The following is a 13,280-nucleotide window of genomic DNA, read 5'->3' on the forward strand; positions in this document are numbered from 1 at the left end:
GCATTTTTTTTATTTATAATTTTCTTGAAATTGATCATAAGTATTTTCTATAAGTTAAAGAGTAAAGAATCTTTCAATAAGCCGATTTAAAATCTGAAGTGTAGTTTTCTTATTTAAGTTGATTTTCTAATTTGATTATTTCCTAATTTGACGTTTCTTAGTTTTATGTTTCCGTTTAAGATTTATTATTTAGTGTTTCCTAGTCCAGTGTCTTAGTCCTTCAATAAATAAGAGGTGCATTCTCAAGTGTATGCATGCGAAGTTTTGATCTCATAATACATAAGAATTTCTTTCAAGTGAGAGATTTGTTTGGTTCTTTTCCAATTCATTTGCGGTGAAACTTAAAGTTATTTTTTCTTGATTAGTGGAACATTTCTTTATGCTTTGGTGGTGAACTCTTCTATCCCAAAGTTCTTTTTCTGCTAACACATCAAACACTTGCACTGCTCAAATTTGTACAACAACTTCACCCAAACTCACCACCTACCAAATCGGTATCAAAGCTTCTAAGGTTGACTTAGTTGGGTGAGTTCTTCCATTCTCCGTTTCATAATTTCCGAGTAATCAAATTTCCAGAGGCTCGAGCATGGAACAAGCCTAATATGAAAGGTGGGACTGTGCCTTAGAGAATCTCCAATAATGGATGTCAAGTCCTCAACCTCTTGGGGAATTAAGCAAGACAAAGAAGATCACCAAGATCACTGATTTATCGATCACCAAACATTGATCTAGACCACCACACCAGCTGCGGTAATGAATCCAACAACACTCAAGGCGATTCTTGTGGTTCAAATTATCGAGCTAGAAGAAGAAGAGGGGGCATAATGAGAATGAATGTGAAATCAAAGTGAAAGCACCTGAATTTGAAGGTAGCTTCAATCCAAATGACTTTATTGATCGGTTACATGCTATTGAACAATATTTAAGTTCAGGTCACACTCAGATGAAAAGAAGTGTAAAGTTACCACCCTTAAATTTTAGAAGGGTGCTTCACTTTGATGAGAGAAGAATCAAAGAATCAGGGAGGAAAAAAAGTATGGTCAAATCTTGAAAAAAGCTCAAGAAGCTCAGCTATAAATTAGATTTGTTACAAAGGCTGAACTCTCTCAAGCAACATAGGATGAGCATTAAGGAGGATGGTAGGGAGTTTGAACAGATCCTTATGGAGTGTGACCTACCAGAGATGCAAAAGCAGACCATCGCTAGCAAAAATTGGAATCGGGAACTAGACCAATTCCCGCAGGAACCAACTAGAACCAACCAGTTCGATCTAAGTTTTCAGATTGGACCGGGATCAGGACGCTCCCCTAACCAAAACCCATGAAACAATATATGATTTTGTCGGTAGATCGATTTTCTTCAAAAACAGTGTGCGGAGAAAAATGCATGGCAGCAGATTTTGGCTGGTAGCAAGGGATGAGCAATAGCGACCGGAAATGACAGTGTTCCCGCCAGATGAATCGCACAAACGTTAGAAAGGGGCAAGTGGGAGTCACATGGAGCTTCTTTGGAGTGTGCAAGATAAGCGGACGTGGTTTGTTTTGTTGTCCATTGTCGCTGAACAAGTCGCAAGTGGTCGTGGAAAGTATGGATCTGGAGCTTCTTCGGTGTGGCTTCCTTTCACATCTTGAACTCTTCTCCTTTTTAGGGTTTGACACTTGGTTCTGTTGCTGGGACGTTGGCGTACCGAAAGGGTTTTTCGAATGATTAGAAGGCTGAACATGAGATTCTGCAAGGGAAATCGATTTGAGCCCAACCAAGCAAGCACTTGCTAATGTTTGGATTTGTAAAAAAAAAAAGAAAAAATATTAGAAGAGCCATGAAAGGTGAAAAGAGAATTGTCTACAAAGATAAAGAAAAATTAAGGTCATCTTTATATAACTCTAGCTCCAAATTCATAATCATTCATCCATTTTGTTTTGCGAAAGATTCATTGCTTGTCGTTTAACCATTTCCGCTGACAAATTTTACTTGCGGGGATAAAATGACTCTAATTTTGTTATCTATATGGGGTTGATCAAAAGAAACTGTCCGATCTTTGCACTTTTTCATTACACTATTTTTTTTCGTGTTATGCATAATCGACACTTTTCAAGATTGAAATATTCTCTATTAGTCATGCTTAATATATATACTGGAGGCACTTGTTAACAATTAGCTCAATAAAATGAACAATATTCACATGATACTCAAGCTTTTTAAATCTCATTGTCTTCGGTTTAATCTAGTTGTTGAATTCAATGAACCACATTCTAAAGTTCCATCCAACAGCAAGATCAACGAAAGAGAAAAAAATTCAGTCAAAAACATTGAAAAAAAAATAGACGACATCTCTATTTCATAAGGAGTAGAAAAATTGTTCAAAAACTCCTAAACCTATAACGTTTTTGCTAATTTAATCTTAAATCTTTTAATTGTGTTAATTGAGTCCTGAATATTTTTCACGTCTTGCCGGTTGAGTCTATCCAGCCAATTTTGATTGGAAATCATTGGTATACTGTCGTCCTATGTGCCACGATCGGCTTACGTTGATAATTTTTTATTTTTCTCTATTTGTTAATTTAGTTTTTTTTTTAAATTTTATTGGGACGCTATATTACGGAGTGTTGAAGAAAATTCAGAATAGTCCCCACAAAATAGCAATTTAAGGAGAATAATGGTTAAGAATTGGGTTCGGATTGGCTCGGAGTCAAGTATGAGTATGGTTATGGGACGGTAAAGTTGTATCACATTAAAAGTATATATTAGTAGTTAAATGTGCTAGTTTGGGTAGGATCATTTTCGACTCAATCAGACCCAAAATCGATCCAATCAACCCATTTGAGGGCCTACGGCAGAGTTGCAAAAGAACGAAGAGTGTCCATTCTTTTGTCTTCCCTATATATATATTTATATACATTTTTTTATTTTCTTAGTTTTGGTTTTTCCCCGAAGCCTAAAATACTTATCTTGTCCTCCAACGTCCACTACCCAACCAACACGTTCTTAACTTTTTGTGGAGTCTACAACGGTCAAGAAACTATCAATTCCGTTTCGACCAGAAGTCAAACAAAAGTAATCTTCCGCACATGAAATTTGTCTTAAATACTCCTTTCTTCTATATTAAATATATTAAAAAGGTCTACACAAAAAAGTGATTTATAGTCGGTCGATAGATCTGTCCCTTCCCTATAGTACACGTGAGAATATACTAGAATATACTTTAAAGCAAATCTCCATCGACTGCTACGTTTCTCGACCATCCCCATCCCAAATCAAAGATCAACGACGTCTTTCTTCACCTGCAGATTTCTCTCTTCGGCTGACCTATTCTGATCCATCTTCACAAGATTCTAGCACATTTCGTCAAGAAAAATGGCACAAATGTCTCCAAATTTTAACCAAATATGTAATATGATTCTTAAACTTTAACTTGATATCTAATATGGTGCTTGAACCTTTAATTCATTCAATCATGTTCAATTTAATCCATGAACTATATCAAAATATCTAATGTTGCTCTGGAGATTGAATCAATGAATGGATAATATAGGTTATTTACATATAATTTAAGGACTAAAGTGAATATTTAATAAAAAATTCATGAATCATATTGAATAAATTAAAAATTTGCACACCATGTTGTATATTATGCTAAAGTTTAGAAACTTACATTGAAAAAAGTAGAAATTTATAGATCACGTTACATATTTGATCAAAGTTCGGGCATCTTTACATAACCTATCCCCTCGCATCAAGGGACATTCGACCCAGAAAAGCAAGGACAGCGCAGGCAAAAGGAAAGCAAAACCTGGGATTCCTCGAATTGCACCAAAGTTTTCAAAAGGAAACAGCCCATCACATCAGATCAGAGTGAAACTAACATTCCTGAAGATAAAACGACCAGATCTCCACTTCTATTGACTCTTGGTTTATTCCCAAACTACTGAAACTGTAATATGACCGAGGATAATTAGCAATAATTCAGGAGTACGACGAAAACGACGACCTCAAACGTGGGCGTGAACGGCCTCGAACGACGAGAGACGCCTGAAATGCTCCCACGGCTTGTCCCAAACGAGGGCCTCGAACCTCCCCGCGTCCGCCCCGCCCTTGACCTCGACGACGAGCCTGTAGTTCATCCCGGCGGCGACCTGCGTCTCGCCCTTCACCACGTTCTTCAGCAGCAGCCCCGTGTTGGCCTCGCCATTGTGCGTCTTGACCGCGAACTCGGCGATCTCCCTCACGTACGGGTCGCTCAGGTTCTTTATCGGCTTCCACCCCCCGACCACCGCCCCCGTGCTGCCAGCCCCGGCGGCCGAGACCTGGAGGAGGACGACGGCGGCGGCGGCGAGGATGACGAGTCTCATTTGCGGAGGCTTTTTGGTTTTTGGTAACTGTTTTTCTCGGGTCTTTCTTTTGGAGCGTTGGGGTTTGAGATTGGTGGGTGTCTTCATTTTTCTTGGTGTGGGCTTTTAAATTGAACGCTTATCTTGGAATTGCGGGAGTCACGGACACTTGTCGTGTGGCGAGGAAAAGGAACTGTTTTTCTCTTGGGTCAACTTCGAATTTATGGTAAGGTTGTAATTAGGGGAGGTTTGGTTTCTAGGAGCCCTGGTCCAATTTCCGGTTTCATTTTTATGGAACTGGCAATTGTCGGTTCAATTTCTGATTTAAACAGTCCATCTGGACCGATCAATTTCTAGTTGTTTATTTCTTATAAAAAAAGAACAGAGTGTATTGGAAATTTCAGGGAGTTTGCGTGGGATAGAAATTACATTCACAGGAGTACACTCCAGTGAAAAGCTAAAGCAGACTAACAAGAAATCAAGAAGAGATGATATTGTCTTCAATGATACTAGATGTACAAAGAGCATATCAAAAGGGTGCATGAATATACCATATCATCTATGAGCACTTCTTTATGTAATCGACATTGTTCAATAACTCACATGTGGAGTCAAATAAAGAAACTGTCCGGTTTCATAGCAATAGGAAATTGGACCCAAACAACGACATATGCTCGTAAATTCCAATGTGCTCCATCTTTTCATCTGTCTAACGAGCAAAACCCCGCAAAATGTTCACCGAAAATGACAAGACTTCACCACTTATCTTTACACTCGTGAACTTCCACTTATATGGAGAAGAATGATGCTTTCAAGTAAACGCCATTTTCCCCGGTTTCCATCGTCAAAATAGGCTGCCCCTTTTCATCTCGATGAAAAATTCCAACATTGTTCTAGCTTCTTCGTGAAATTAGAATTATCGAAGTATTCATTCGTTTGAGTAGGAGGAAATGGAAGAGCGAGTGGTCGTGAAGCGAATCGTATATAGGAATATCGAGCCAATTAGATATCTAGATGCCCGCGTGGAGGTAGCGGTTAATTTTGGATCGAAGAATAGAGAAGTGTGGATGCTTAATCAAATTGAGAGGTCAAATGGATTGGAAAATGGTCCTAACCCTCCTAATGTTTGTTCAATCGGCCCTTTCTCTCCATCAGAGTCATGCCTTGAGCTCTATACATCAAGGTTCATATCTACGATGGCACCCCTCGGAGTTATTCTTTAATCCTAGTTAAATCTTATATAGTAATGACACGACACGCGACATGACATACCGACACGTTGTACATTAAATATATATTTTTATATATACACGATAAATTATCATGTATATATAAAAATATCAACAATGAATTTCTTCTTCTTCTTTTGTTAGGGATTCATGATTAGTTTTTTTTTTTTTTGGCCGGATGGCATATTATTTTTTGGGTGGCTGAGTATATGATTTAAGTATTTATATTTTTGATAAATTTATATTTGATCCATAACTTATTGAAAATGCTTAAAATTGATCTCCTGTGTATCAAAATGGCGTGTCGGGAGCGCCGATCACGTATCGGCCGCATGTCGAAAAGTGTAAGAGTGTCGGATATGACATGAAAGCTCTTGGAGAATATTAGTGCTCCATAGGTTAAATCTCTAACTGAGGCTGAGGAACCACTTTGGCAAGTCAAAGGTTTTCTCTAAATGTGTAAAAGGTTGCAGAGTGAGAATCTTCCTCCACGTTCGTCTTCCATCCCTTTGATCCGAGAGTCGAAGTAGAGACGTCGGACTTTCCATTTTCCCCTTCTTTCCCAATCCATCGTCGCATTTCGCGTCCAAAACCCTAAGGAACCGAAGTCATCTCTAATAAATTCAAGAGCCAACCACCAAGCTGGAAAGATGTTTATGTACCTTCAATCTTCTTTCGACCTTAGCACCTGCCATTAAGAATGTGTATCTTTATTTCCTATCACCCAACAATAAATGGGTTAATACCATAAAAAACTCCAAATTGATACACCAATGACAAATTTATCCCAAACTATTTTTTTACCAAAAAAAAAATCCTAAACCGGTGCACTTGTAACAAATTTATCTCAAACTATTTTGTTAAACTACCAAAAACTCTAAACTGGTACATTTACGATAAATTTATTCCATATTAATTTTTTTAGCTACCAAAAATTTCAAACTGGTATACATGTGATAAATTCACCCTCCGTTAGTTTCCATGAAATTGAGTTAATGCCACGAAAAACATTAAATTGATACACTTGTGACAAATAGAGGGTAAAAGTCCCAAGTGTGTACTCCCGATAATTGCTATGTATCATCCAACTCGGCAATTTGACGATATGATATAACGAAAATTAACGAAAGGTAAATTTGTGACATGTGTACTAATTTGGGGTAAATTTGTCAAAGGTGTAGTTTGGATTTTTTATTGTCGAAAAAATTAATTTGGGGCAAATTTATCACAAGTATACTAGTTTGAGGTTTTTCAAATTTTTAATAATATTTTAACATTTTTCGAATTCCTTTCCTTTTTTTTTTTCTTTCTCTTTCCATTTTTTTTGGGGCTTCCTTCCTTCTCCAGCCGGTTGCCGCCAGTCGGACGCAACTCATTCTCTAACCGACCCACATAATTCTTTTTCAGCTATTTCTATTTGCTTGTTCATCTTCTTTTCACCTGCTCAATGCCCACATAACTATAACGCACACTCTCTCTCAACACCAAAACGCAGGGAATTTAAGGAGCTGCCGAGCATCAATGTGCCATACAAAGATCTGTCCCTCGGAGTACGCCAATCCTTTACGGCAATTGTCGAAGCCTCCGATCTGCGAAGTTCTTTACGTTCGTCCATTCGTTGTTTGCATCGACCGGCACTCGGCGCTACAAAACGCTTTTTCTGGGTTCTGCACAAGACGCATTCGCAAGAATAATTAGTCAGCCTCACTGATTATGCCCGTATAAGCAAAGGGTGTTCGCTCAAATTCAAGTAGGTGATTTTTTTTTCTTCTATGAAACATGTTTCTAAAAGCCAGATTTTTGTAGAAAGAATTCAAAGCAGGAAAAGAGGGGAGCCAAATGTAGTGGCTCATACAATTCGGCATTGCGACCACTACCTGTAAAACAGGTCAATCAAATGGTGAATTTGACTTACAGGTCAATAATATTTCTCTCTATTCATCTCTTCAAACAGTAGGAAATGATCCTTCATATGCTTAACACATGCTAATTTTGGTCGAATTGGATATCTAATTGATATCTATGATCATTTTCCTTGTGCTTACTGAAATTTCTTTCAGAATTCAGTGAACAAATTAAACCGGTAAGCTTTGGGGGTCTAAGTTGAGTTATTAATGGGTTATAAACGGGACTAACCCAGACCCATGTAACCTATTTCTAAATTACGCTATACAATGTAATAAAACCGTTTCAACCCCATATTGAAGCTTCAACTAACCCATTTTCCACCCAGCTCATTAAATATGAGTTAAAATATGAATCATCGATCCCTTTTGCCACTTCTAATTGATATATTAATGGATGAAGGAATTAACGACCTCTTAGGATTTCGCATCTAGATCTTCAATGAAAGCAACAATCGACTTGTTGAAAGTAATACGAAAAATAATAAATGCGCTGCAATAGATGGCAAAATTTATCGCAGTGCAGAAATATACATCATAATATGGTTTTAAGCGGGGTTGATATTATTAGTTAATCTGTTCATTGGATCTTATATTCTGATTTAAGCGTAGGATGATATCATGAGTCAATTTTCACGCATTAGGTTAAGCACCGATTTTTTTAATTTGGTCGAAGTCAAACTCTGAATGTCGGAACAAGAGGATTCTTCGAAGTCCAAATGGAGCTCGGCTCTAAGCAAGTGAATTGCGAATGAGATTTCACGCTCTTCGAGTGTACATCGTACGTATTTCGTTATTCTATTTCTCAATCAAATCCTGCAAATTAGTAGCTATAAATAGAAGTAAGTCCGTAAAGTACATTGTGATGTTTAGGTGGGGTGCGAGAAAAAAAACCTATAAACCAAAATCCACAAACTAAGACTCCATTTATTTCTTGAAAAATATGATATTTCTCAAAAATGTTTTTCGATAGGTCATTTTTAGAAAAATAACAATATCTTTCGATGTTTGGCTGAGGTTTAAAAATGATTTCCGTCATTTGATAAGAAAAATTTATCTTTATTGGATAAACGTTTACTATTCAAGCATTAGTGGCTCGCGTATGGGTAATCAAGGAACTTGGCGGGGGCACCGAGGTCTCAAGCCCCGATCCCCAACTCTCGAGCACGAGCACGGGCACCGGCCTTGGGTCCACCGAAACCGAGCCTGAAAACTTGATGCTCGTGCCCCACTCCCAGGCACCTCGGCCCGGGTCTACATAGGCCTGGCCTACGTCCCCGGAGAGCGGGCTTGGGTCCATTAAAGTCGGGCTTCGAAGCTTGGGCTTGGGTCAATCAAGATCGGGGCCAAGACTCCGGTGTTGATGCTCTCACCTTGGTCCATTGAGGCAGGGCCCAAATTGGACGCTTGAGTTCGGCATCGGCCATGGGTTTCGTTAGGAAAATATTTTTCGCCAGCTAAGAAAACATCTTTCGTTGACTACCTTTTTTTTTGTTGATTAGGAAAATGTTTTTTTGTTGGCTCACTAACTTAAGCGATCCAATTGGAAAATGCTTTTGTGAAAAAAATGTTTTTCGTGAAATAAATGGTGGCTAAGACGTGAGACTTGTATTTTATCCGAAAATCCGTACGTGGAGAAAAGAAATCGCAGCAGAAACTTTGACGGGTCGTGGGGGTTGGAGCAACGACGACGGAGCTTCTTCGACGGGTCGTGAGATGAGTTGGAGAGCTTTGTCTTGTTGTCCGTTTAAGGTTTTTTATTTTTATTTTTATTTTTATTTTATTTTTACTTTTTGTTTTGGTTTTGGTCGAATCCATTTAAGGGTTGACTCTGGAGCGTCTTCTGTGTGGTTTTCCTTTACAGCTCCAAACTCCTCGCTCTCGAGAAATCGACTGTGGCTCTCTTTCTTGAACTTTAACGTTTTTAAATTAATAATTTATGAGCTTTAGCTCAATGTAAATTATTTTCTTCTGAACTTTTAATTTGTTCAATGTTATATCCGAATCTTAACCTAATGTGCAATGCCGTTTCTGAACTTTTAATTTGTTCAATACGATTTCTGAACCTTTTGGTACATGTTTAATCTAGTCACTAAACTGCATGAACATGTTCAAAATTATTTTGAATTTGGATTAATAGAAGGACAACGTCGAATATTTTTAGATAGTTCAAAAACTAGATGAAACATGTACTAATAATTCATGGATCACATTGAATAAATTAAAAATTCATGGATCACAGTGCACATTAGAATAAAGTTTATAATCGTTCATGTTATTTTCCCCTTCAATATTTCAGCTTTGAATGACCTCTGTTGAATGGCTTGATTTGATCCATGTCACCTCTAACATTGAATTGGCAATGTTAAGGAATTCATTTCCGAGGTAATCACAATTAGTGCAAAGTGACGGAGTTTTGTAAATAAATGGTGGGTCTTTTAAACAACATAGAATTAGTAACCTTACCAAAAAACATAGAATTAGTAACATATTCATCTTGATAAACAGAGTAAAATATATTTAGATGGCGAGAAACCCATCTTTAGACAAAACTTAAAAAGCCAAGAGCATGCAGTACCAATCGCTTAATCTACCCTTTTACTACATTAGCATTGGCTTAAGTTCACTTCAACAAAAGGAAAGACAAAAGTCTGGTTGAGATTGGCCACATGTGAAATCACTGACCCGGGGGAGCCCAGACCACAACAGTCCAGAAACAATTTTCCCACCGTTGAGAATTTCGCCAGGAACTATAGCATTCGCATCAGTTCAAGAACCGACTGCGCTCGGAAAGCACAACCAAACACGGAGTCAGCCAAAAAGCACGACGAACACATTCTAGACGACGATCAAAAGTACAAGCTACATCATACATAAATTCCAACAACCCCAGCAACGAATTCGATTCCAAATCTAGCTATCTACCGCAACCTCGATGGAGATCTAGGGATGCAAGGGATGGATCCGAATTCAATCGGCGTAAACACGGACAAAAATCAAATCAACAGCAATCAATGTCGAGCGAGCACGTAGAAGCACGAATCAACGTAGAGATTTAGAAGGAGAAATTCTATTACCCGCACGAATCTGCCTACCAGCAACTTCAGCGAAATGAGAGAGAGAAAAGGTTGTGGAGAAGCTCGGTCTCGAAACGCTCTTGGCTAAGGTACGCACTCTGGTTCTGCTCGTGGGCCTGTTTGGAAACGAGGTCGACCTGCTCCGCCTTGGGCCTGGTGCGAGGAAGGGCCCGAACTTAAAGCCCATAAGACATTTTCAAGTCCCCCTTGGAAGTTAAATTCTAGTTGTTCTGTGGTTTGCATTTAGATATACTAATCCAAAAAATTAATTTTGTCTAAAAAAAAAAAAAATATATTAGTAACACCATAAGATAATTACAGTCGTGGAAGAAGAGAACGGCATTGATAGCGAGACTTATACCAACCATCAAGACAGTAGTTGCCGTTCTCGGGTGACTATCGTTCCGATGCCCATAAATAACTTCATTTGCTTTGATAGTTATGGCCACTTTCTCTAGATTCAGGATTACATATTGTTGCCTCGAGGTGGTTCGTTTCCTTCATTAATTCCCATGAGGTGGGAGCACATCTCGGGCCATGACACCACCATTCGATGACTAATGTTGCTAGAGATGGGCACAAGGCGAGACAGAGCATATCGCATGGGGCAACGTTGCCTTGCCCCACCATAAGATATATTTGAGCAATAGTTTTTTTTTATAGTATAAATGCACTGAAAGTCCTAAAAAGTCATTAAATTGTCACGAAAATGCAATCAAATCCTAGAACTTTTAAAAAGTGCAATTAAGTCGCTCGAGCTTATGATCAAACTCTAGATTGAACAGAGCTTGATGCACATATTGAAAGGCTTACAACAAATAACAAACCTTTGATTTTCAATCTTACTTTGTTTTTGTGCAGCGAAATTCCCGCTTAACCAACAATGTATATCAAACATATTGATCATTGATCAATCCTCATAGCTGAATATATGCAAAGCAGGGGTCATCGAGCTTATGATCAACTTCTAGACTGAACAGAGCTTTATTCACATATTGAATAAGATTGACATTCATATTTGAGAGGAGCTATGACATTATTTATAGGACAAACGTAGAGAAATTTTCTCCTTGTTTGCTACCAAAGAGCCAATAAATTCAATATCTGACTTATCTCAATAATTGGCATGTTCAATCTATTTATTTTGATTTGATTGTGCATTGAATCCTAGCACTTACTTTTTTTATTTTATTTGAGTCATTTCAACATTTTGATATTGGTGTTACTACTCGACAATGTTACTAGAGATGTTGAACCTAGACGTGCACCGCAAGTCATTGTAAATAGCATGGAAGATCTCAAAATGTGCTTATCACTTATTACGGTGATCGGCCGTCGATCATTTATGACGACAGATCTGTTCTTAAGGAATGAGTTTGTGCTCTTAGTTGTAAAGTGTGCTTTATTATTTAGTTTATGGAATTTGCTTTGTTTTGCAACTATTTTGATATTTGTTAGGCTTGAAAGCCTTCTTTGTAACTCTCATTCTGCTTAATGAATGAAATCTTTTTTTTTTCAATAAAAATAATCCCGACTATGGTGCATAGTGTATATGAAGAGCCTCTGACCAACACAAGTCACCAGTACCATAAAATTTATGGAAGTGTAAAGAAAGCAAACTGTAGGATAAAAGGAGTTAAATGTATATATGAAATTTTTTTTTTTTGGAGTCAGCATTTACCATGCAACTAATTACAATCGAAGGAGAATGGAGATTGAATCTCCCATTCAGAAAAAATTCCAAGCAAAAGCCTGAAATGGCTTCATTTTCTTAAATAAGGGATTTAAATGAACTTTGTTTCAAATAAAAAGCTAAAATGCCCTTATCGTTTCAAAAAAGGCTTGACCAAAAGCATTCCCGTCATTTACTCTCTTTTTTTTCCTATTTTCTTTTTTGTTTTCTCTTTTTCATTCTCTCTCTTTCCTTCTCTTTGCAATTGCAACTTCATGGAACCACCAAGCAAAATCAGAGACATCCTCTCTCCTCCATCTTGCCCGAAACCCTGCCCCTCCATGATCACCTTGAGAGCTTCGACTCCAGCTTTGGCCTAAACCACCTGCCCTCATTTTGCTATTTTTTTTCTTTTTCTTTTTCATCTTTTCCCTCTTCCTCTCCAAACTGCCGCCGGACTCAAGCGAGGGCCGCTCTCGCTAGACGCTTGACCAATGTCGGTGAGGGCAACGTTCGCCCTTGCCGGATTTGAAACAAGACACCAAATCACATCTCCATCGCACGCCCTGTAAACCACGACATCCTTTAAAGCCTGAACCCCATATTCCCAACTCAAGCTCTCGGAAAGAATTAGAAAACAATCTAGGGAAAGGTCATCTTCCTGCAACTTAACATCCTTTCTCCCATGTTCACGAGATACGAATTAATTAGACCACAAACAGTCGCTATTTTTTTTCTTCGACCGAATGGTTTCTTCGGCGAGGCCAGGTGAGCGCCGGGTTTACCCTCGCTGCTCGCCTAGGCTAGGAAGGCCAGGTTGCCCGACGTTGGCCGGGGCGAGGGTTGCCTGACGCCGACGATGGACAAGGAAGGGGGGAGGAAAATGAAAAAACGAAAAGAAAACAGAAAAAATTGGAAAAAAAAATGATCAAAATGCCCTTCGGTCACGCCCTTTTTTGAAACAATGAAGAGCACTTCATGCCCTTCTTTGAAATAAGTTCCACTTTAGGCTATTCTTTAAAGAAATGATGACACTTCGGGCGATTATTCGGAATCCCCCCTGTCGCGAC

The 13,280-nt window shown here is 38.5% G+C and overlaps 2 protein-coding genes across 2 annotated transcripts in view; both read right to left on the reverse strand.

The window, feature by feature from the left end:
• Positions 1–3,780: 3,780 nt before the first annotated feature.
• LOC115725903 (cysteine proteinase inhibitor 1-like) lies at positions 3,781–4,446 on the reverse strand. The gene has a single exon (XM_030655565.2). It carries the CDS (start codon positions 4,434–4,436, stop codon positions 3,990–3,992), a length of 447 nt encoding a protein of 148 aa, XP_030511425.1. The 5' UTR covers positions 4,437–4,446; the 3' UTR covers positions 3,781–3,989.
• The window catches only part of LOC115757071 (cysteine proteinase inhibitor 1-like), a 73,824-nt gene continuing 64,324 nt past the window's right edge, over positions 3,781–13,280 (reverse strand). The window contains exon 2 of the mRNA XM_048276157.1: positions 3,781–3,900. The gene's annotated coding sequence lies outside the window, so the exon portion shown is untranslated. The remainder of the gene's footprint in view (positions 3,901–13,280) is intronic.

This window comes from Rhodamnia argentea, chromosome 3 (genome assembly GCF_020921035.1).
Source record: "Rhodamnia argentea isolate NSW1041297 chromosome 3, ASM2092103v1, whole genome shotgun sequence".
Classification (NCBI taxonomy): Eukaryota; Viridiplantae; Streptophyta; class Magnoliopsida; order Myrtales; family Myrtaceae; genus Rhodamnia; species Rhodamnia argentea.

Bases quoted from the DNA above. Each gene is read 5' to 3' on its own strand.
- LOC115725903 (XM_030655565.2), bottom strand. From the start codon at position 4,436: ATGAAGACACCCACCAATCTCAAACCCCAACGCTCCAAAAGAAAGACC.